Source organism: Fundulus heteroclitus, chromosome 2 (assembly GCF_011125445.2).
Source record: "Fundulus heteroclitus isolate FHET01 chromosome 2, MU-UCD_Fhet_4.1, whole genome shotgun sequence".
Taxonomy (NCBI): domain Eukaryota; kingdom Metazoa; phylum Chordata; class Actinopteri; order Cyprinodontiformes; family Fundulidae; genus Fundulus; species Fundulus heteroclitus.
In genome coordinates, this window is record NC_046362.1 from 26,569,464 (window position 1) to 26,595,233 (window position 25,770).

The following is a 25,770-nucleotide window of genomic DNA, read 5'->3' on the forward strand; positions in this document are numbered from 1 at the left end:
CCATTTTTAGAATATATAAGGTGTTTACAAATAGTCAGAAGGAAAACAGAAATGTAAGAAGCTGTTTAAAGCAAAAATCATTTATAATGGCATTTTATTCAAGATGCGACAGTGAGAGAGAGAGAGCAAGACTTTCAGCGGATAACAGGAAGGCTGTCATGGAAAATGCTGGATTAAGAAATGCTGCCAGTCTTTTGGACTTCTCAGGTTAAAGGAAAGAACCAGCATCTTCCATGGAAAAACCCAGGGAGACAGTTAGTATAGTAATGCTAGCCATGCTAACGGCATTTTTTGCCAAATAGGATACTAATTAATAACATGCAATAAAAAGAGAAAAGTTATACCTTGGGCTTTTTGTAGAAGCCAGACAAATACCATCTCAGCACCTGCTTGATCCGACTGTAAGCACTTTCTTCTTGAGAAGCCCTGTGGTGAAGTTCGGAGAAAATAAGTCCAAAGTTCATAGAAAATGTCAAATAGAATGTAGAATGTTTGCCTATTTCTGAATAACCAACAAAATACTAACTGTGAAAGCAGATCAGCATGATAATAGTAGTCAGACAGCTTGTCCAGGAAGGAACGAGGTTCCAGGATGAAGGTGGGCAGCACCACCTTTGACAGGTCCATCCCCGGTCGCAGCTGTTTCAGCAGGCCCCAGATTAGGCCCTTGTTCTCATCGGATACGGTCTCAACCTGGGAAGCTTCACCGGCCTAAATGAACACAAAGCCACCAGCAACATGAAATAAAATTGTAGTGTGGTCTCAATCCTTTTAAGAAAACCCTTTTAACATAACTGAGAAATGGCTTTGAGAAAGAGGAAACCATTGAAATATTTATGAGCAAATGGCAAAAAGTGCGTAAACAATGAATACTGTGGCTGGGGAGGAGAGCTACAGCGCAAACAGAAGCTAATCCCAGGGCGAACACATTTACCTCGGCCATCTCTTCAGAGTTCTGCTCCACGTAAGCGGTAGCTTGTGGCCCGGGGGACATCTCGTCTGACTGCTCCATGTCGCTCTCCTCCGTCAGCCGTCCACTGTTTTCATTGCCAGTCGTGTCCCAGTCGTCATGAGTCTCGCGCTCCGATTTGTCTGACGAGCCGTCATGCTCCATGTGATTGCCAAGCAGGGACGTCTCATTCAACCTAATAAAAGCAGGGCGGTAAACACAAAGGTAAGCACTGATATGCTTTAATCGGCCATGACAGAAAAACAGATCCCTACTTACTCCGTTTGTACAGAGGAAAATAAAAGCTATGTGATGCAAATGCTGCTAGAACATTTTTCAATACTGAGATTTTATGGTTAAGTAAAAAAAAATGAGGTAAGATTTATTACTTCAGGAGATACTATTTTGAGTGGATTACATTTTGAATATTAGAAGTCTGTCAACATCTCTTCATGTTGTGGATGATGACGATAATGAGCCCACATTAAGTGTTTACAACATATTGGAGGTTATTAAAAAGGGAATAACAAACACTACCTCATGCAATTTAAGGCTTATTGAACAAAAATCAATTGCAGAAGACCAGAAAGAGTTTAGAGGTAAAATTGCAAACATACCAGCAGTTATCATTAGTTTAAATAGTAAAAGATGCCAGCATCAATATTCCATGCAAGACCTGAAACATTTTAGTTATTCGAGAATCAACAGCAATGTAACATTTTTCAAACCAAACGAGCTGAAGTTCTGTATCATTGGGATTAAAAGACAAACAAGGTGGGTAAGATCTAAAACAGGAAGCGAATGTGCACCATCTGCATGTGAAGACACGTACAGCTGAGAAACATCTCATTCTAATTCAAGCTGCATCTAATGGTGACTTATAATTTGCACGCTGCGGAAATTTCCAGGCGACACTAATCAAACCTCAGATCTGCCTGCAGAACACCAGAGCGTACTGGAAGGGGAAAAAAAAAATTACCGACAGAAAAAGTCATACATCAACCTGTAAATGGCCACATTAAGGAGAAGTGAAAATGAGAAAGAGATTTATGAGCAGTGAGGATGAAGGGTGGCTCAAGGAACCGTCCTTCGGCCATTTATCTATTCTGCTAGAAAGCCGCATGAACATGAACGGCGTATATTTTTAAAAGGGAACGCGGAAAGGCAGAAAGTTAAACAGATCCTTGTCACAGCCTCTCTCAGTATCCTATCCTGGGAATAGTGGACAGCAACTGCACTGTCACCTGCTTTAAAAAACAAAACGGACTGAGTTATGCAACTATGGTCAGAGACAACAAGGAAACGGCTCATGTTTTTTTAACAATAGAAGACGGTTCAGTTTTCCAAAACTCGCCCTCAGGACATGGCAGCCCTGAAGAACTACATTCCAGCAGACTTAATTAAATTACTGAGCCACAGAGTTACCTGCGTCCAAACACACCTTACAACACCGATGCAAACTACTTTCCCTTACCGTCAAACCAAGAGGCAAACAGATAAGTTCCTCTGCAGGAATCCAACAACTGATAATGTTATCAGCAAATCCAAGCACAGATGTAGCCTGGCTTTCTCCCCCCCCTTCGTTCCTGTGTGTGTGAATGGCTTTTGTCAGCTGACAAAGCGCTGCAGCTTTGTTCCTCTAACACGGCTGTAGCTGCTTCCTGAACGTGCCTGTGGAAAGTTCTGTCTGTCTGCCAAGGTGTGCATGTAAATCCTGCAATGGCTGCGTTGCTTTTTTGGGTGGTGTGCTCCATCTTCCTGCTCCCCTGTCTGTCATGTGAGCAGATAGGCTGCTGTGATTGGTCGGGACGAAGGCAAGAGAGGAGGGGCTGCAGGAAGGGATGGCTGGAGGGAGACTTCGGGCGTTGGAGAAGGTAAGAGGAGGGGGGAGGCGTGAGGAGCGGAGCTAATCTAGGATGTAAACGTCACAGAGGATGGGGCCTGCAACAATTATAAATGTTTACACACAAGCACGATCGATCGTAGCAATTAATCTAAATGGAATATTTAGAGCAGAAATTACTATTTTATAAATGTTTATAACATTTAAGAAAGATATATTCAACATAAAAAGGGAGGATTTCCAATTATCCATCAGCTGGTAATTGGCATCCTGTCAATAATAACAGACTAACTTATGCATCTCTGAGGTCTTTGCTGACCTTTAGGATAACCCTGATGGATTTTATTTTCTTGTCCACCTGAATGCTCTCTCTTTGAAGCAGAGCTGTACACACTGCAGACATGATCAAATGCAAGGAATAAACCAAAATGTTTGTAAGTAAGCAGCCAAACTCAAAGGATGGTCATTAAAACCCACTAAAAGCCTGAATGGGTATTGTTCAAGAACACTTTAAACAAAGAGCCTTTATTTCCTCTATTTATGGCTTACAGATAACGAAAACCCTTAATGGTGTGCATCATAAAATTTGAATATCGCATCAGACCAATTAAAAAAGCCTATTTTAAACAGATGTCATGTATTTTCATCTCTATGCCCTCAATACATTGTTGGGCCTCTGCTTGCATAAATTACTGCATCACCCTGTGGTTCTGCAGGGGTGTAACAGAAGCCCAGATTGCTTTGATAGTGGCATTCGGACCATCGCTTTGATAGTTCAGGGACTTCAGGCATCATGATTGATTCTGTGATTCTCCACTCTTCTTCCAGACTCTGGGACCTTGATTTCAAAATTAAATGCAAACTTTACTGTCATCTGAAAACAGGACTTTGGACCATTGAGCAACAGTCCCGGCCCTTTTCTCCTTAGTCCAGGTAAGACGCCTGCAGCCCATGTGTAGGATTCATCTTTGCACAGTGGCACCAGATTCAGTCCAATCCAAGTTTCCTCAAATCATTGAATGGATTTTGCTTGACAACAACCTTAAAGAAGCCATGACGACAAATTTAATTTTTCTGAGGTTTTGGGGGTATAATATGGTCTGTTGTGCACTGATGAGGCCGTGTAAATGTCAAAGGTAAATACCAAAGGACCTGTTCAGGGGCGGTCAGCTTTTTTTCTCTGCTCAAAAATCAGAAAACCGTTTCTTTCTACGCAGGTTTCCTTTCTATGCAATTCATATTCTCCAATCAGAGCACACTATCAAGCAAACAGCCTTCCCCTCTCTTCCCCCCAGCTGATGCACCAGCCGTGAATCGCGTTAGCATGTCTGACTGCTCCAATTGAGAGGAGGAAGGCAGCGGAGCGGCAGCCCCTGATCAGCAGTCACTGCAGAAGCCACGGAGCGCAAATTTCCAATATTCGTCCTCAAACTATCTTCACAGCGGTTATTAAAAAGGGGAGCTGATATGTCCGAGTGTAGCCAAAAACACATGAAGTTTCCAATCACTCCGAAAGAACGAGAGAATCACAGAACAGTGGCTGCAGTTCATTTGTGGGGACTTTACTGAAGACGGTTTCCTGTGGGGGAATTCAAGTTGTGGTTTTCTAACAAACGGATAAACAAAACCTTCTGTACCAACAGGGAAGGTGGCGACAACAACGCTGTCATTACCCGTAAGTTCATTTTATTTCTTAATGCTGACAAATGTAAGGAAGGTGTGTTTGTAACTGAAGGATCCAGTTGACTACCTGAAGCTAAACTGCTCCCATATGCATGTTCCAGTGCTTGTAGCAAGCTGCGGTATCACGGTGGAGCCGGCTCCCAGAGGGGTGTGGGAGGGCCACGTTTAACCGGTTTTCCAAATATGGTTGTAGCCAATCAGAGTGAAGTCAACTAGGTAGAGCTGTACATCATAAACACGCCCAAACCTTTTACTGAGGAGGGACATCTGGCCTGACAAAACAACAAACTGACAATATTTTTAATGTAATGGGACAATTTACATATGCAGCAATATCAACTGCATGAAATGGTTTATACAGTGAGGTAATGGCACCTTTAAGGCTGCAATTACCCATGTTGCTAGTACCTTTTTCTTACTACACTTTTTTCCTTCCACTCAACTTCCTATAAATATGCTTGGATAATGGAAAATATAATACACAGCTTTTATTTGTGAGTGGTTTCCTGACAAAAGACTGAAGGGGTGATTTAACAAAATGAATAGAAATAACCTTTATTGTCCCATGATGGGGAAATTCAGGTGTACCAGCAGCAACGGTAGCACAACTATACAACAAAAGAAAAAAATGTCAAGTTATTTAAAATAGCATCCACTTTAACTTAGTCTCTGTAGCTGTATTATTGTTTTATGTGTCGTTATGGGCTTGTGATTTAATGGACCTCTGCAATGGGGTTTGTATTATCTGTAAGCCATAACGATCAAAACTACAAGAAATAAAGGCTGGAAATATTTCACTATATTTGTAATAAGTTTATATAATTTATATGTTTTAGTTTCCTAAATGAGTGACCCAGAATTTTGAACTTTTTTAAAATATTCAAACTTTTTGGGATCCCCCTGTATTCAGTTTAGACTTCTGAATACAATTCAGATTTTTCAACTTATCTACCAATGTGACGGCAAGCCACACATTTAAGATCCACACCTCATCTCTAGTTTGCTTCACAGTCAATAGTTTTCTCATTCATTATGTTTTCTTTTGTTTAAATTACTTTATTAACTAAATTAGTTTATATTTTCATCACACCTGACAATGTTTATAAGGATTGCACACATATCAACACTGCAGCGTGAGAATTATTATAACCGTTTGTATTAATACCTTTTTCTTTGTTTGAGTTACCTGTGTGTTTGGCTTCCCCTTCCTGGTTGGCAAAAGGCGTGGCCAAAGTCAGAAGGACCTGAAGTACAGCCGACTCTGTTGGACTGAACCATGTGCATCATTGCCAGAGGGGTGTTTGTGGTTTATTTCATTGTTTTATGTTAATTTGATAGGAGGCAGCCATTTTGGTTCCTCCACGTGTGTCATGTGGTTTAGCTATATCAGGATTTAAATCCTTCATTTGAGATTTGGTTAGTTATGATTTCTGTCTAGTTTATGAAGTTGACCTCTTGTATTGGCCTGCCTATTTATGTTTTGGATTTGTTAGTCATTTTTCATATTTTTGAGGTAAATAAAAACCCATCTTTTGAACTAAACACTTGTGTTCTTTATGCTTCACTGCTTGGTCTTTGACAACCAATAACAACAAGCTGTCATTTTCACCCACTTCACACAAAGACACTCAATTATTTTTGCATGAATACTTGGACAGTGGACATTGATGTGAAAGCAGAGCAGATGCACACAAACAAACCTTCAGTAACCTTCACAGCTTTAAAGATAGTCATCACTCAGTGAGTGTTTATTGATGATGGCAGCTTTGAACAGCTGAAATGAGCCAAAAAAGCATTTACTGTTGACCGAGACAGCTTCAAAATAACCTTGTTTAAATTATTTATTAATCATCTGTTTTAATTAAAGAGGGAGAAGTCAACATTGGATTTTCTCCAATACCAGATTTGAAGGAAATCTGATAATTTCCTGCTGAGGACAGTAAGAAACATGTATGCAAATCTTCATAGAGCAGTTTGTGAAATGACTGGATAGATGGACTCAGTGGATAGATGGATTGAGAGACTATTGTCAGTCAACATGTCCTACTGAGATACAAAGGAGACATTTCCTTTGTGTTTTTCTGCTCAGATTAGGGTACATTCAGAAAGTATCACCAGTGAATCCAGTATTATGAATCCAAGCTGTCCATAAGAATGTATTGAAGAAATTTATCACAAAGCATCAGGTGGTTAGCGTATTACTTACTGTTGCAGCTCTGAATCGGTGAGTGGAGAAGACTGCAGCAGCTGGAGTATATGTGAAGACTCTGAAGTCATGCTGATATCGCCCTCTTTTCCGGCTTTGGGAGTCATCTTATAGAGACTGGAGCTCCTCAGAGCCAGCTCCAGGGCATCCATCCAACACCGGCCTGAAGGAAAACAATTTGAGAGGAAATAAAAGAGCCATTGGTACGCTGTAAACCCAAAAAAACATTTAATCAAGCTTGAAACAATAGAGAGCCTAGAGAGTAATAACAGCTCACCATCAGACTCGGATGCAGCTCTGAAGATCAGATAGTTGCTGGGTAAGGGCTGCGTGATGGAACCGACATTTTCTCCTTTTGGACCCTAAGCACACAAATCAGTGACTCATGGTGTTTATCTTGTATCACCCGAAACAAGACTTAAAGAAACATGAGCACACAGTCACAGTTTTTTGTTGTGTCATTGAAAGGGTGGCACTTTGTTTGTCAAGGAAATAGAGCGAAAAAATAATATGCTGGAGTGACAGTCTGTAACAAAATGGCTCATTTTAGTATTTATTCAAATGTTTAGACACAACTGGTTCTTTTTAAATCTGAGTTCAAGAACCACTCTTTGCAAGCATAATCCATAATTCATCAGTTAAAATTGTTCAAGCTGTAGAGAGCATATAGATGTGCAGAACTACTCCTCTTATACCTGTTGCTGCACACTGCTGGTCAGCTGAGTCAAATAAGACTATTATTCTTCCCTTACTAGAGAAACAAGCTGTGCTGTTTGGAAATAATTCTAGCAGCAGAAAAGATGTTCAGGTTGTAGGAACTAAAGAAGAGCCACCCATCAATCTTATTAAGCTAACATGTCCTTGAAAGTAGAGTCGGAAAGCCAAAAGAAGAACTGCCATTATCTCAGGTTCAGTTAGTGTTAGTTTCTTTAGAGTGGAACTTCAAAAGTGAATAATTTGTGCAAAAACATAAATTTCACAGGTTTATTCTATTTTTACTTATTAAATATTTAAGCTAAATGACCTAGAAGTAAGATATTTACTGTAAAATCAACCTAAATCATTCTCATTTGTCACCCAGGATGAAAGTAACATTCCCTATAAACAGTCGGTTCTCTCCATCAACAAGTTTTTCTCCTTTTAAACCTAGAGGTACGGTCCGGAACTACTTCGGTTTAGATTGTAGCACATGTTTACTTCCTGGTTCCTGAGCCAATCATATGAAAGTTCCCAGAGTTACCAAAGCAGAGCGCAGCATTTGGTATTTTATTTTGGCAAAAGAGCAGCAGACTACAAACATGGAAGCCAGTAAGAGAAGCAGTAGAGAAATAGAAAATTTTAAGAAATGGCTGTTCTCTGTAAAGACGTTGCGTATGTGTTGTCCTGATTTGTAACACTAGGTGTCAGTATTACTTATTGTTCCTTTAAGTCTATGGGTCAAGATAATTTTTTTATTTTGAATACAGTGGATATAGTGAAACTTCCTCATGGTTATTATGCCCTGAAAATCTCACCCACTTCAAAGTAATTATCACGAATAATACAAACTTTCCATAGAACTGATCTGAACTGTGTCTCAAAATCCCAGTTTGACCAATAAGTCATTAAACATGCCTAACCTTGACAGCCCAGATGGATTTCTCCAGTGGGTGGTAGAGCTTGAAGCAGAAGCCGTCTTTCTTGGAGGGTCTCTCGATCAGCTTGCATGCACTGAGGAGGATGGTGCCCACCCAGTGGTCTGTCTTAGGTGTCTTATAGATCAACAGCACCCCAGGCCTTAAGGCGCACCACAACTTGGTCCAACTCTTTAAGGAGCCGCGGATCTAAAGAAGTGACATGGATAAAATGAGGAGCATGTACAGTAGAAACCAGATGTTTACATACGACATGTAAAAGCACACACGTTGTTCTTCCTCACAATTTAAGAACATTTATGTGGAAACATCCCAAGACAAGGAAGTTAAAGCTTGGGGACAAATGGGTCTTCCAAAAGGACAAACAGACTAATCATTCGGTCAAATTAGTTCGTTTTGGAGCGGACATCACAAAGTCCTGTGCCAGCATTCACAAACATTCTCAGAGAGCTCCTATCTTAGCCTAAAAATCCCTACCAAGGAGTGTTAGCTTAAGAGCGATTCAGATAGCTGCTGAGAGCAACTCTCAGGAAAGAGAGGACAGAAAATCTTTATCTTAGTGAAAAGGTGTGGTTGCTAGGTGTGACGCTGTCTTTCAAAAGCTCTGATTGGTTCAAAGTAGAAGGAAAAAAACAACAACACAAATGCGCTCCTAGCGATCAGAGAAATTAACTGACGAGACTGGATTAAGAAATGTGTGACATAATGATGAAATTTAGCAACATCAATTGATTCTGACAGCATCGAAATGTTTTAACGCACCTTATTCAAATCTTCATTATTTAGATTTGCTTATTTATTTTTATATAATTTTACTACTTTATCTATTATTCTATTTGATATTAATGCACACTCACATGTCAGCATTTTACTGGGATTGCCTGCTTGTGTAAAGCGGTTGTATTTGGCAAAACGGCTGACATGAAATGGAGGAAAAAAAGGTGCCGCTGCCCAGCTAACACCTCTGGGAGGAGAATAGAGGAGTGTAGGTCCCTGGATCACGGCGCAAATGCACGGACTTTGAAGCGTATTGCTGCAGATCGATGCGTCCTTTTCTCCGTGCGTCTTGGTTCTTTTACGCACCAGTGAGAAGCGCTCCGTGCAGCAATCAAAAGAGAGGAGATGCACGCAAGCAAACCTCTAGATGACCATTTAGGCTACTAACATTAGCATGCAACACAGAAAATACTTTCTCACCTCTGATATACATTCTTTTTAAATTTCTCAATTTATGATTGAGAATTTCATGATTATCTCCTATTATTTATTCATCCTCAATAAAATCACGTTGCTAGAGCCGTGTCTTTAAACCGTCGGGCCGCTGAAACTAATCAATTCCCCCCTATGGGGATAATAAAGTTTATCTTATCTACATATTAGTAATTGTAAGATTGTTATAGAAGGTGATGTGCTCATTTCCTCCACTGTTTAGATGGTGGATCAGCCAATCAGCTCTCTCCGTTTCCACAACCTTCCCTGCTTAGAGACTCTTAGGCTCATTAAACATTTTTTTTTTTTTACTTTAGGAGTTCTCTGAAGGCCTAACATGCTTTGTGAATAACTTTTATCTTACCGAGGTAAAATTCTAAGAAAAAGATTTTTTTTTTCTAAAATGACATCAATAAAAGCAACTTTTAGTCTTAGGAATCTTTGTGAATACGGGCAGTGATCTAAGCCGTGGGCAGAAATGAAAAGGTGTGAGAGCACAGTGGCCTGAAAACCTGACTCAATTACAGCAGTTCTGTTAGGAGGAGGAGGCCAATACCAGCAAAATACAGTGAAAATCTTCTGGAAGTAGACAGAAAACATATGCTGCAAGTTGTGCAGTTTAACAAAGCCGTTCTACCAAATACTAAGAAAAAGTAGTTAAACGTTTGAATTAGAGATTCAGTATTTAGCAAACAGAAATAATTTTAACAATCCTAACTGACCTGATTTAATGTGTATTTTAAACAGTATGTAAACATCTGTTTAAATAAGCTTTAAGCAGACTTGTTAAAAACAACAGCAGAAATAAATGTAACACATTAGACAAAATGATGAGCTGTTGTGTTATCAGTCACATAAATATCGTCCTGCATTATGAGGCATTCTTTGACCTTGAGCCAATTGGACATGATGACAACACTGGGGTCCTTAAGTGCAGTGGACAGTTCCTTAGCTGCCCGTTTCTTTTCTTGCCGATAATTCTGCTTCTGGACCTGAAAATAAAAATAAAATGACAAATGAGTCATCAGTCTCACTGAGTGAAAACTGCATTGAACAAGCAAACACTAGGTGGAAGCAGAGTCAAAGAAGCTGGAGTAGTCGTCTGAGACCTGTCACGCAAATAGGAAGCATGAGAAGGCATTTGAAAAGCTTGCCAAATTGCCATTTGACCTACCTAATAATAAACAAAGTGTGGCACAAAAAAGCTCAACATTTCCTCAGTTTCTCAAGAAAAGGAAGTGACGTCGTACCTTGAGAGACTCCTTTCGAGCCAGCTTCTCGGTGGGGGAGGGGCACTCCTTTTCAACGCCATTAAACATCCTGGACTCAGACTGGAGTCAACCGTGAAAGAAAATAAAAGGAATTACTTTCAGATGACGAAAGCTGTGACAGCCTCTGAAAATATTTCATTTAAAATGAAAAAGATCCGCTTGTGGAAGCTCATAATGAGCCAGACAGAAAGAAATCTGGTATTAAACTATTGGTTTTATACTAGCGAGAAGTAAAACTGTTCTCCCAGCAGTGTTGTAAGTTGATCATGATGAGGACAGAATGTTCATAAAAGCATGCGAGAAGCAAGTAGGTGGCTTTTTTCTGAGCGGTGAAACTGAACAGGCAGTGACCACAAACCAACAAACCTTCATGATTAAGATCACAAAGGGCAACAAGAGTATAACTGGTACCAGACAAATGTACACATTCGTTTTCAATAATCACTATGCGAAAACCTCCAGTACACAGCTACATCCTTGTGTTGGTGAAAGTATGCAACGACTGAACTGTCCTCAGTCCAGATTGTTCTTTGAAGGCCTTTGGGATAGCTGACAGGGCAAAGGATCAGAGATGCAGCTGCACACAGGGCGTTGTGTTATATAGGGTTTAAGGCAAAATAGTGAGGATGAGCAAGGCAAAGCGACATGTGGGGGAGGAGACGAGACAAGATGAGATCAAATGGTTACCACTTGCAACTTTTGCTGTAAACCTTACCTACTTGTTATCACATAACAATAGGAAGAAGATTGTCTAGCAACAGCAAGTGCAGATGGGTCAATGTTGTCAATCATTTCCCTTGTGGTAGTAAAAGACGTAGTTCCCCCCATGGCCTTGATGTATAAAATGGCGGTTTTATTATAATTTTGCGAAACAAGCATTATTCTAAATCCCTGGTTTACTTAAAGTGCCTTGCAAACGTTTTGATACTCCTTGAACTTTTGCGTATAGTGTTACACTGGAACCAGAAACCTTCAATTGTTTTATTGGGATCTGTTGTGGCAGACCGACACAAAGCAGCCCATAACTGTTAAATGGAGGGAAAAGAATACACAATTTCAAAATCTTCCTAACGTTATAATCTAAAAGGCGTGACATAAATTTGTATGAAGGACTCCCCCAAAGTGGAATCCCCTTTAGCTGCAATTATAGCTGAAAGCCTTTTTGGGTATGTCTCTAACAGCATTTCCACATCTAAAGACCGAAATTTTATTTCTATTCTGTTGCAGTCTGTGAGCAGCAATTTTCAAGTCTTGTAACAGATTCTCAATTGGACTGAGGTTTTAACTCTAGGTGAGTATTTAGGGTCATTCTCCTCCAAAATGGTGAACCTTGAGCCTGTCTTGCTTGCAGACAGGCTCAAGTTTTTAACAACCTCTAACAGGTCTTTTTCAGGTTTTCCCAAAATTTGGTCCCTCCCTCTTTTCACGGAAATTGATTCCAAATCTGCATCTGTCCCTACAAAAGAAAAGCATCCCCTCAGCATGATTACGCCAACATGTTTCGCAGTGGGGACGGTGTGTTCAGGTCGATGTGTTGGGTTCTTTCAATCATGGCATTAAACGTAGAGCATCTTGAACAAGTTTGCTGTGTCGCCTATGTGACTTGTGGCAAACTGCAGAGTTCTGATCTCTTCTAACCATAAAGGCCAGAGCACAATTATCAGTCATATATTTGAGCAATTCTACCATCTGAGCAGCAGAGATCTGCAGCTCCTCCCGAGTTACCAGGGGCTTCCTGGCTGCTTCTCTTATTAATGCTCTTCTGGGCAGGCCAGGTAAGTTAAGGTAGAAAGCAATGTCTTAGTAGGTCTGCTACTGTATGCTTTCCATTTTTGAAGGCGCTCTGTTGGATGTTCAAACCTTGGGATGTTGTTTCACAACCTAGCCTTGCTTTAAAACTTCTCCATGCCTTAATCCCTGACCTGTCTGGTCTGTTCTTTAAAGAAATCTATCCAAGAAACATGTATGCCGCTTTAAGTGGGTCTATAAGATCTAAAACACAGAAATCTGTTATTTTAAAATTTGAAAAAGTTCAAGTGTGTGAATACTTTTGCAAGGCACTGCATATTGTATTTATATTATACTGTCATATAATCAATTTCAACTTCCCGAAAAGGTGTTGAAATGAAAAAAAAAAAAAAAACGCCTCCAGAATTTAAAGCGCGTTCCAACTTGCTAAAGACACAATGAGAAGAGTTGTGAGCTCACCTAAGGAGTAGATTTACTGTGAGAGATGTTGAGGAACTGCCCAATCAGGAACTGGGTTGTCTTACCTTGCTGTCAGGTGATTGGGCAGGACTAAGTTCACTACTCAGCATGGAGAGAGCGTTCCTGTCTGTCTCACTGCCTGGTGGGAACCCACAACACACAGTCACATACAAATGCGCTCAGTGAAAAAAACCTGCAGACAGACAATTAAAGCGCAGCAGCCACCAAAGCGTCTAACAAGCAGCGGGTCAGGTTTGCTCATTTATTTATGGGATAATTACGCTGCGGCACAGCACGGCATATTTTCACACACGCAGGAATCCACCGGCGCAGGTTTCGGAAATATCGCCGCGCTCGATTTCACGCAGTCATTTTTAATTTTCTAAGTTGTCAGCTTCGACGGCTCGTACCTGGACCGAAGTTGTAGATGTCATTGTCTCCTCCATAAGACAAGTTGCGGGTGAGCGTGCGGGGGTCGATTTTAGGTGGAGAGGTGGCGGTAGGGCAAAGAGAAAGCCTCCGTTGGAGCAAATTCTCCTCCTTCATCCTGACAACTTGCTTGACCTTTATAGAAGAAAAAAAAAAAAAAAGAGGAGAAGATAAGAAATTATATGAAAAGCAAAGTAATATAAAACAAACTTTTCCTTTGTGTAAATCTATGCGTCCATTCATTCTCCACCAACACTAACAAAGCCATACTGTATGCGAACATGCCAGCCTGTTCACAGTGCAGGGCAGTGACAAGCACTTCGCTCTGCGTATTGCCATAGTCGCTGACAGAAGGAGGCCTCTAACCCACTCCCGCTAATCTGTCCGCACTGATTCACTGTCCAAAATGAGCCCAAACACAAGTGCCATGACGTTCCCGGTGTCTAAACCCATTTGTGCAAACAAACGTAGAAAGCTTTCACCCACATCGTTTTATTACCTCCAACCGCAGGAGCAATTGCAAATGTGTACAGAATGAAGTTGTGGGTCTGCAGATTTTTATTGCTGTTGTGATGTCATTAATTATAAACTGCACAAGAACACACGGGATGAGACTTTTCAACTAAGAAAAATCAAATTTTCTTCAGGTTTCTTCAAAACCTCACTTTGTTACTCTCTAAACTAGTATGAGATGAATAAACTTTTTTATTCCTTTAAACTTGATAAATTTTAGCTCTTTATTCACATGAGATAATATTCTGATCATTCAATGCGAACGTTTGTGCCTGGGAAACTGAACAAATAAGTATTAAAAAAAGAAACAACACCAATTCCACGTTTTTCATTTCTGATTTTACGTCGTTTCTGTCTAATCAGTAGATATTGGAGCAAACATCAGTTTAACCACGAGTTGACCAAGTTTGCATTATGCTACATATTAGCGCTCTTGATTCCTTTAATATTTTTCCATTTTAACTTCGATTATCTTTGTGTGGATCTTTTATGCATTTTTATTCTGAGACATATACACAGAAATATCAGATTATTTTCATAACAGAGACTGTTGAATGGATTGGACAAAATCCATGAGACTCATTTAGATCTACTTTGACACTCACTGGTTTGCGAACATCTATATAGTTGAGAGAAGAAAAATAACAGTTACACTTTACGGACATTTACTGATATATGTTTGTTTCCTTTTGTTTTCTTCTCTACTGAGCTCGCCATATGTTGGGACTATTCATAATACACAAAAAAGCAACTGCTGAGGGTCCCAGCTGCTTCCAGACGGGATTGTTATGCTCGTTTCAACAGGGTCTGAGCTGGTTACTGCAAATCAGAGGTATCGTTAAAACAGTGAAGTTAATGCAGCATATCAGTAACCATCTGGGCGTGTGCGGAAAGCCATGCTCCGCTCACATCAATTGACTTATCCGTTTCCACTGGAAGCAGAGACGGGACCCTCTGATTCTCAGCCTACAGAACCGACTTTCCTGCTGTTCCTAAATTACAACATCCGAGAAGAGTCCAACAGAGATTTCATTCATACGCTGATTCATCTTTTTTAGCCTCCCACATTAGTCCCCACACTGAGGCGTGTGCAGTATATCAAGTTGCTACATTGAGTCAGTATTTGTGGTGCAAAAACCCTGCATTCTAACAATGGCTAAAAATCTAAAACTTGAAACCACAGGAAGAGCTGTTGAAATGTTACGTTTTAAGTGCGCTCTCCCTCTTCAAGTACATTCTTGTGCATCTTATATATACAAAAAGCCCAGTCACATCCTCATCACACCACTCCCCGCTTCTCCCTGTTGTCTTACTCTGCCTGGGTGACTCATTCTATCAACATCCTAGCAGCGTTTTCAATTCAAATATCGCAGTTTTTGTTTTGTTTATTGTTGGATTTTGATCCTCCTCTCTGAAAAAAACAACAACAACAATCAAGTAAAAATGAAATACAAAGGGAAAAGTTCAATTTAAATAGATCTTTGTTTGTCTTTGTAGGGCAGGTCTATAAATAGCTCGCTTCTGCTGCAGTGCATACGTGCATGTGTAGTACAGTGCTGCTGAACCCTGTTTGGGGTAGGAGCAGCGTGGAAAAGAACTAGAAGCTTTGGCATTACACAACAGGGCCACGATGGGAATCCCGCAGTACAGAATCTCCAAATTACACCCCCTTTCAGAAGAGACTATAGGTCTGATTGTGTGCAAAGACATGCAGACAGTAGGATAGATAAAAACCAGCTCATTCCCAAAGCTTGATTATCAATTAAAAATCTGAGATTATCAGGCGCACGTTACATGACTTAAGATGAACATGGCTGTGGCATGCCTAATGAGTCTGATATTGATTCGTTAGAATACAAGATACAGATGGCATACTAATAGTGTGTGCCTTCCTGGAATGATGTGCGGATATAAATACGTCTGTATCTCTGCTACTGCTGCGAAATGAAGAGAGGAGTGCCATGATAAGATCCTCCAGATGCAAGGATCAGGCTATTGGCTGGAGAAATCTCCATCTATTTTATTTATTTTTTAAATTATTATTTAGGTGTGATTTGAATTCTATTATCTTCCTCTTCTGTACAAACTCTTGTTTATTTGACTTTTGTTTATTTTAAACATGAAATGTAACAAAGGAATTTACAGTAAAGGATAATATTTCCTGATAGAGGTAGTCGTTCCAACAGACCATGAAGAGATTAAAAGATTATCTCCCATTATTCACCAAAGTGAAAGTCCCCAACTTTTTTTTTTTTTTTTTTTATTACTAAATTCAAAACAAAGCCAGATCACCAGTCTGAGTCAAAAAAAGGAACTGTCCAACTGTCCAATTTCGATTGCTGGCCGACTGATCATTATTCGAATGGTCAAAATGAGTTGTTTTTTCCCCCTTTCTTTTTTTTTTTTTTTTTTTAAAGATGGACATTTGTGTCCAAATCAGCTGAGCTGTTATCTTCCCAAGTTGGCACGCAGCTTCCCAGAGCAGCGCCAAAGACACTCCTCTTCCCTTCCTTGCTGCAGATTACTTGAATGATAACAACTGAAATTAATATAAGCGAGCTGGTGTTGGGAATTTTAAATGAACTTGGCAATGTGATCTGGAGAAAAGGTTTTGCAACCCTCTTTAGCCCCAACAGCAACAATAAAAGTGTTGTTTGGAGGTTTATTTCACGTTTTGAGGAAGACAAACAGGAAAAGTTCTGGATATCGATCAACCCTTGTGCAAGCCGAACGACAAAGTGGTGGCTATTGAGTCAAGTAGCGCCACACAATTGGGGGAAGCATCTTAAAAAAAAAGCAAAACTGATGTTTCTAAGGAATGGAAAAGGTCAGGAATGCTTCAGTCTCCCTGTCCCTTTTCTGTTTAGCAGTAAATTAGCACACGGCAATGGCCAGATAATAAAACGTATACATTACTCTCATTGTCTGCAAGAAAAGGTTATACAATGTTAATAACCAGCATTTATTTAACAAGATCGGACATTTATCCTAGCCTTAACAAACTAACCAATACCAACTTTATTTGAACACATGACACAGGTTAGGGCGCTCCCAACAGGCCGATATTCTGTTACTTTGCAGACAGGAAATTCTTGATGCTTGAAATATACTATCCCACCAAATCATACAAAGCAGTCCTTGCATATATTGTACGAACTGATATTGTGAGGACAACTGTGACTCCATATATTCTGCAGCTCTAATCCACAAACCCTAAGGAGCATAAAATTCAACAGGACCAACCGTGGATGAATATTTTTGTATGGACCAGATCCTCTTTTGCAAATTTGGGCAATCTGGTTGCAAAAAAACACTCAAATAACAGATTTTATTTGAAAGTAAAAAAACAACAACCAGATTAAGCAAAGCCTTGCAACATAAAAGTTGGTGTCTGCAGTTAAAGGAAAAGTAGGAAAAAAAACTTCCAAGGGTTTCTCTTTTTTTGGCAGGTCCGTATCTTCAATCTTTCATGATCTGCCAGTCATTTCGCCCACTGCTGGTTGGCACAAACCAGAAACAGCTGGTGAGTCACATCATTCAAAGTCACACTTGACTTGCAGAAGTTATTTCCATTCCCTTCCTGTGCACGGGGTCTTCCTAAAACCGGCTGTACCCTTTGAACGGTCACGTTCATTTTTTGCCCATAAGCAAAACACTGCTTTACTTCTTTTATTCCCTTCTTTTTTTTTCCATCTTCTGAAAATAACAGTGACAGAGAACCTGCAATTTCCGGGGTTATAAAGCGGCGCTGTGCAGGAAGATGGCATTCAAAGCATACCTGCTATATATATATTAGTAACTCATGAAAGTGGTAAGAAAAATAGCAATTCATGATAGGTGAGAAAGTGTTTGTGCATTCACAGCAGCAACTGCACAAAAGGACTAGTGCAAAACCGCAAATGTTTCGTTTTAAATATAAAGTGCAAAGAAGGAACAAATATTGTGCCAACTTTAGATTTTCACTATTAATGATTATGTAAAGCCGAAATATCCAGCAACAAATATAGAAACTGTTGTTACAGTTATTAAAAAGATAAAAGATCCAAACAGGAATTCTTACTGAAGGGTCAAATAGCAAGAGGAGTCACTTGGGAGGAAAAAGTTACTTAAAAGGCAAATTAAAAATATCAGTAAAACCAAATTAGTGCTGGTTGCACCCACATGTGACAACAGAAAGAAATGAGGGAGGATCAGGTTACATGAAGACAAAAAAAAAAAAACCTCAAGGATAAATTTCAACTGTAATTTCCATGCTCAGAGTTTCCGTGACCTTCTTTTTAACGCCAAGATTACGTGGAACTATGCAAGAACCCAACTCTCAGCACCCACTGTACACAGTGCGTAAAGTTTGTCAAACTATGCTAACATTTACTCAATCCACAACGCAATACTGTGCAGGTGCTGGGCTAATATTTACCCTGAGATACGAGCACCGAGTGGAAACTTCAACAGTACAGCGACAACACCAGACCAGCGAGTAACACGCACTCCTCCGTCAAAAAGTAGCTTTCAAACACGGAAAAAGAAAAGATAAGCACGGCCTAAAAACAAAAACATCAACAAGTTCCTTACCGATGGTTATGCTGTCGAGGTGAAAGCCCTTGACTTGCTGTCACATGGAGGCTGTTTGTTTTTAGTAATCATTGTTGCAGCACCTGGGACAGTTGGAGAAGAGGAGGGGTGGAAGGGAGCACTGACATGTTCTAACCTGTATGCTTTAATAAGCTTCAATGATCTGACTCGGATAAATAACCGTCTTGATAACGGTCGGGGCTGCAAAACAAATAAGTAAAATACGTTTGGGCTCAATAAACCCTAACAGCAGCAAATAATGATTTTGCTCGAATGGAGAGAATAATTTCACCTGGTAAATATAAAACTATAACTATACCGGACAATTAATCGCATTTGCAATTTTAAAAACCGCAATTTCCAAATCGCAGAGGTCTGCAATTTTTGGCTATGTAACAATTAATGGATAGAATGCGTCCTTTAGGTGTCGATGATATGTTTAAGATGGGTTTCCCTCCACATGGAAGGGAAGAGAGTTGCAGCAGTGAGATAATCTAATTTTATTACTTGTTTTAGAGTTTATATAATCCAAATTTTTTACCAGAAACTTTCAGGAATCTCACCGTAGCATTGAGTACCAGTCAAACCGTTTAATACAGATATGCTTGTTAGTTGCACTTTGCACTATATGTTCAGCAAGGATTGATGTCCAAATCCATTAAAACCTATTCTCTTGAATACTAATATATAATATTCTGATTAATAAAAACAGTTGCAATTCTTGTTTTAAATAGTCCTAGTTTACAAACATCTTTATCTACAGGCCATTTTTGTTGCTTGTGGTTGAAATATATCGCAATTTAGATTTTTGGCAAAACCGTACAAACTATACCTAAACTGTATACCATTACACCACTGTGTAACGGTCTGCACTGACCTGATTACTAATATGTGCTGACCATAAACAGAGCAGCTGCAGAATAATGTTTAAACAACACGTGCATTGCTTTCAAGAACCACAGACTTGCAGTTTGTCGTGGCAGAACATTTGAGTTTTCTCCAACTCCCTGACTGGATACATTTATTTTGGCGCCTAGCAGTGGAAGCAAAGTTGTTTCTGAATTGTTCATCCGGCTGAAACGGCGCTTAAAAAAAAAAAAAAAAAGTCTTCTGATATAACCATTTACCGCAAACAAAGGAGAAAAGACAGCTTGTAAAAAGGAAGACAGGATGTCAAATAAATGTAAGCGGCTATGACCAGGACATGCAGATCAACGTGTGCAAAGATACGATTTCAAAAACGGCTGAAATTTTGCCTCGCAGCATTCCAGTTGTTTACCAGAGCTTTCATTGAGAGGCCAGGCAAAGTGTCGGAGCGACTACAGTTTTTTTTCACAGGCAAATCATTCTGTAAAGAAATGTTTCTATTTGCTAAAAACACCAATCAATGTGTGAAACCTAAAGAAACTTTACGCACTTGGTAAGAACACTGCAGTCTAGCTGCTGAGGCACATAGCCTGACTTATCAAATAGCTCGTACGAGCTTTTAGGGATCTTTCACATTCGGACACTCCAGGTGGAGAAGGAAGTAAAATGTCACAACCTGGTTTCGTTTGGTTCAGTTTCACACTCCATTGTGAAAGCTGACAAAAATCACCCCAGACAACATCATGCAGTTACAACAGCTACTGCCAAAAGGGTGCCAAATATGAGCTGCAGGCGAGGCAGCAAGCTATCCAGCATGTTGCACTATGTATACATGAGACATCCAACAGAACAAAAAAAAAAAAAGAGAGAGAGAGAGAGACTTTCAAACTGTTTTGGTTACAAAGGCACAGAGCAAACAATGGCAAGGATTTTAAGGTTTTCAGATCAAAACGTCAGTCCGTACAAAGCATTTCTTCTCTTTGGTTCATGTTCTTCCTTTGCATTTGCATTCTCACTGTGAGCTAATCGCACCAAAGTTAGACCCAAGCCAGGACCTCATTTTTAAGGCAGACCAGAGGTCACTTGTTTGAGCCACACCAGACTCCACATGAGCTTCCATACATGCCCAAAGGAAGCAGATTATCCGTGAAAAAAACCAGAAACAAAAAAAAACAACTGTCTCTTCTCTGGTTTAAGAGGGTGAAAATTGCTCCGGTATGAAAGACTCTCGGTGTTACTCCAAAAGGCCAGTATGGTAAAAAGATTAAATATCCGGTGGCTCGCTCAGGTGCTCGCTCAGATTGGACAAAGACTCCTGGATAGGTGTTAAAACGTTTTCAGAAAGAACCGAGCGACTCCGATTTAAGCCTGTTTGCTGCTGCGATGACCCGGATAACTGAAACATTTAATGGGTTTACTACCTTTTTGCTTGAGCCTTTGAGTTCAAAAAACAAAATACCAATAAATGCATGATATAAAAACAACGCACGTGTAAAAACCAATACAAAATATAAAATCTTGCATTACTGATGTTCCGAGAGAACAAATGCTTGTTTAGGAGTAAAATAAATAGGTGTTTGGGCTTCAGTTAGTTTATTCTCTGGTTCATGATTGAGGAGAGTATATTGCTTATTTTCACACAACTGTAATGAGCAATCCCTCATAATGTGAAACCAATTTTATTTTATTTCATACATAAGTTGGATAATTTTAGCTGCAATAGGAACGGTTGTTGTTTTTTTCTCTTTAGATAAAAGCAGATTGTGTGTATTTTGTGTAAATACTGCCATCCAATGCTACAGAAAGAATCATACTGGTCCATGTCTGGTCCAAGCTCAGCACAAATGCAAAAAATATTGTTTAGGAGTAAATAAATAAATAAAAAACTCAAAACTGTATACAGTAGGAGAGCCTTCCAATAGCGACCACCAGCATCAGGGCATCAAGCTGTTCCAGGGCATAGATTAACTCTAGACATTCTCTCATCCATCCATTTAGGCCCCACCATGTTAAACCCCCCATCTTCAGTGACTAATGGCTGGTTACATGACCCAGATATACACCAATGGGATGTTGCCAGGAGCAGCTTCTAGGATAAACAATGGAGACTGATGTCTACCGTAGCAGATATAATGCTTACATAAGAACATTAATAATCCTACTACATAGATGCTGCTAATGGGATAAATGTGAATGATTTTTTTTTTATTCTCCCCAAATGTAAACTGCATTTATTTCATTCACATAAGTCTGCCCGCACCATTTAGTAACAACGATGTTATAGTAGCAAAGCAATGAGTTTTTTTTTTCTCCATCAATCTTTTAAAAGATAAATGACGTCATGCAGCCTAATCAACGGAAATAACACATTTTAAATAAAAATTCCTACTTTATGAATACCTGTATGAACTCTGACTTAGAATGGGAAGAAAACAGAACATGGGCTGCTGTAACTTTAGAAAAGATGCAGAGGGTCTAATTTCGGGACATACTGTGGGAGGAGGAGCGGTTTAGTTGGTCTATTCTAAGTCCTCAGCCGTTTCTGGCTTATTTTAAGAAACTCACGTGAAGGAAACACCCTCTAACCAGACTTCCTACTTGACCCCAATAAATGCAAGCAACTCCGTTGGCTCTGTTAGGCTCTTACTGTCAGCTGAGATGTTGGTTAATTCTTTCTTCACTATAAACGTTTTACCCAAAAATAAACTCAGCGTTACACAATCACACCGTGTAGTTTTCTTGTATGTGGATAAATTCTTACACAAGTGTTTCCGCTGTTTTTCAGTGCAGGAAACTAGAGTTAAAAAAATAAATAAAAAAAGTACCTTGGGCTTCAGGTTAGACAGCCACAACCTCCCTTGGTACACACAGTTCCTGAGAGGGTTCTGTGTGGGATCAAGGAAAAAGGCTCAGCAATTACAGCCTGGAAAGCAAACCTCACAAGGAGAGCGCAGAACAAACGTTTAGACTCGTACACAGAGGGAAATTAAAACAAATATGGCAAACCAGTGATGCTTCAACCTGAATGTTTGGTTTGATTACAGAACGCAACAGTTTCTAAGTTACACCAGAGCGTATGTAACCATTTACAATTATGACAGACATGTAACAGAAAAAAAATCCTCCAACCACATGTTTAGATGGAGCTAATGACTGGTTCACATTCACAGACTGTGTTTGAATAAGAGAGCAGGTCCCAAGACATGAACTGCAGCCATGTTTGACCTGGTAAACAGACTGAGCCAGCTGGCTGTGTTTATGGCTGGAAGCGGGCCAGGGGTTGCTGCGTGGAAGAACCAGCCAAAAGCAGGCCTTGCCAGGCAGAGCTGAGGCAAAAAGGGACCTCGCCTAAGTGCCTGACGTACCGGTGGTCTCTTTCGGTACATCAAAACCCAGCAGAAGGCGAATTTCACTCAGACATGTTAGGAGACATGTTAGGGCCGGACAATATAGAGGAAAAAAAAGTATATTGATACTTTTGATTGATATTAAGAATTGTCAAAGAATCCAAAACATATATTTTAAGTGCAGCCCTGACCGTTTTATGCAGTTGCTTTATGACCTATTTTTAGATAAACAACACGCAAAATTAAAACTCAACTAACTTTTTTCCAAAACGATTTAAAAAAAAGAGAGAAAAAGAGTGTACTCTTTGAACTCTTTGATTCAGATGGAGCTTGGGGGCGGAGCATTCCTGGGTCTGAGTTTGTGATTGGTTGGTAGGATGCAATCACTGTTATATTAACCTACATGTCTAGAATGCAAAAGGAAGGATAACTCTTCTTCTATTGAACTTTTTATTTGAATTATCGTCCGGCCGTCTCACGTGTATGGGTATACCCTTGGAGACTCATGCTGACTAGTTTAAACAATCAAGGGACTGCAGTAATGTACTTACTGAGCTGCAGCTCACACTCTAGCATGTTTTAACACATCTCCACTGCTTTTTACTTTCAACTGAACCACTGAAGAGCTTTATAAAGTCAAGTTAACACAGAGTCAAAGAAACTACACACACCAGCAGAGCTGACCACACTTCCTGTACCACTATAATCGATAAAAGTCTCTGATTACCTGGAGTGGAACAAACGCCACCATGTACCAGGACACAAACCAACCCTTTCCCCAAACCAAGGGTCACAAACTGTTTTAAAGAATCTTTTAACAAGTTTAAAATAATTGTCTAATTCCTGCAGTTATTATGCAACAACCCATCTAACGTGGTCCTAAAGCCACAAAATAGATAAACACTTTTTTGTTTTCCAAAACAAACTAAAAATGATAAAGTCCATTAACTATAACACCTTGCGGCTCAAGTCTGATCAGTCCCAGTGTGTTTTAAACTTGTGCTGCGGAGGAACAGTTTAGTTTAAAGCTGAGAGGAAGTCACAAATCACATGCTAACTTCAGCATCAAGTCTAAAGGTTAAAATAATGCAATGGCATTCCTCTTTTGTTTTCGTATCATAAAAAGGATTAAATGATTCACAAGCACAATGTAAGCAGTGTAGAAATCATTTACTACAAGTTTGACCAATATAAGGATTTTAATTTTTAACTAAGAATAGGAAGACCCAAATTATCTGCTGACTTCAGGGTTATTAACCAGCCACAGCAATATTTTCTTGCAGTACTAACAAAAAGTTCTCATTAAGTCTGTCATCATTTATATTAAATCTTTTCTACAGGGAACCCAAGATTCTGCCGCAGAACATATTTGAGATATGTTCAACTTTAATGCTTAGTCTAGCTAAACAAACAAATACAACATGTGAAAACAGCACAAAGCATGGCTAGCACTGCCACTAGTCGTAAATTAGCATTATAAGTAATTTTTTATGTTTTCTAAAGACTTAATGAGAGCTTTGACAGGATTATGAGCACAAACTTGTTGGACATTGCATAACTTTTGCATCTCCTTTTTCTTAAAAAGTCAAGGAGACAGCTCCCTTTTGTTTTTTACTGTTGTAGGCAAAAAACTTTTGTTCACATGCAGTTATTCACTAAGCACCAGTAAAATGAAAACAAATGAAGACATGGGACATGAACCCATGTTCAGACTGTTACATCTGTCCTAATTCAAAAATAATTCACTGTGAACTAAATAATATCTAAAATAATATGTAGAAGTTCTGCAAACTTTGAGGCTTTTTTGGTGTGAAGAACTCCTAATGAATCTTCCTCAGGAAAACAAACTCATACGTGTAATTTTCCTCAGTAAAGTCAGACCCTTCTAAGGTTTTTTCTGGTTTGCTAACACAGAAAACGAAATCACATTCAAACTACAGCGCAAACAAGGTCCAAAAAGTATGGAGGCCTTTGCACTGATCGTACATTTAAAAAATTAACAGCATTGAAGGATTTTTATATCAAGCCATTTTCCATTTATCAACTCATGACTTTCTTTGATGCCCTCACACAGTGCACCATATGATATGAGGGGGCAGAGAGCTACTCTGTTCACAACCATATCAACGGACACAAAGTATAAAAAATTAGGGGAGATTGTGGATCAGTGGGTAGTCGTCTTACAATCAGAAGGTTGTGGGTTTGATTTCAGCTTCCCTGAGTCGATGTGCACCGGTCATTTAACTCCAAGTTGCCTTTCAACCTGCGTATCGGTGTATAAATGTGTGCGTGTCAGGGACTGTGATTACTTGAAAGTGGCTATAGTTATAGCTATAGTGTAAAGCGCTTTAAGTGATCTGTATGACTAGACTGTCTAGAACAGCCTTAGTATTGTCCTTTTTACATTAAATCTACTAGACTGTCATTCCTCGTTTGTTAGTATCGTCTGTTTCCTTCTTCAGACTTTGTTGTTACCTTTTAAAGTGGTCTATGGAAGTAGTTCTCCGGCTGTATGAAATGCTTTTGATGAAGAACTACAATCCCAAAGTTTAAACAAAACCTCCAGAAGCCCTACTTTGGCAATGAGATCTTGACATCCAACACAAACTAAATGACTTCTTGAAAGGGGGAGCATACGTGACTAATCTCTTGTCTATCAAGACATCTTTGCACAAGGACATTCAGGATGAGACGGGATGAAAGGCAATTTACTTGATGAGTTCTAATGTATTTACAAGGCCAAACCCCGTTCAGCTATATACCTGTTGGAGAATACAGTAGAGCCACTATTACAAAAATGTCCATGTTTAAAGAAATAATTGGTATTAATTATTGAATTGACATGCTTATAAATCAAATAAGCTTTTTGTCCTAAAAACAAATACTTTTCTCCAGCTCAAAATGCTACTTCTGCATTTTCCTTGAAAAAAAAAAAAAAAAACGTCTTTGCAGATTTTCCTTCCCTATTGTACACTGAATTATACGATACAACTATGCAAATTAGATCCTCTCCTTTGCTCGTCTGAGGTAGCTGAAGCA

At 39.5% G+C, this 25,770-nt stretch overlaps 1 protein-coding gene across 2 annotated transcripts in view; it reads right to left on the reverse strand.

Moving 5' to 3' along the window:
- osbpl5 (oxysterol binding protein-like 5) overlaps window positions 1–25,770 on the reverse strand; it is a 59,355-nt gene that overhangs the window by 12,427 nt on the left and 21,158 nt on the right. Inside the window, exons 3-13 of one of the 2 annotated variants that reach the window (XM_036151655.1) lie at window positions 22,210–22,269; window positions 13,414–13,567; window positions 13,069–13,142; window positions 10,775–10,855; window positions 10,415–10,516; window positions 8,301–8,504; window positions 6,959–7,043; window positions 6,682–6,844; window positions 935–1,145; window positions 527–711; window positions 345–426 (exon numbers count right to left, since the gene is read on the reverse strand). In XM_036151655.1, the coding sequence (XP_036007548.1) occupies window positions 345–426; window positions 527–711; window positions 935–1,145; window positions 6,682–6,844; window positions 6,959–7,043; window positions 8,301–8,504; window positions 10,415–10,516; window positions 10,775–10,855; window positions 13,069–13,142; window positions 13,414–13,549 (1,323 nt within the window). In that variant the 5' untranslated portion in view covers window positions 13,550–13,567; window positions 22,210–22,269. The remainder of the gene's footprint in view (window positions 1–344; window positions 427–526; window positions 712–934; window positions 1,146–6,681; window positions 6,845–6,958; window positions 7,044–8,300; window positions 8,505–10,414; window positions 10,517–10,774; window positions 10,856–13,068; window positions 13,143–13,413; window positions 13,568–22,209; window positions 22,270–25,770) is intronic. The other variant, XM_036151651.1, reaches the window with a different exon arrangement.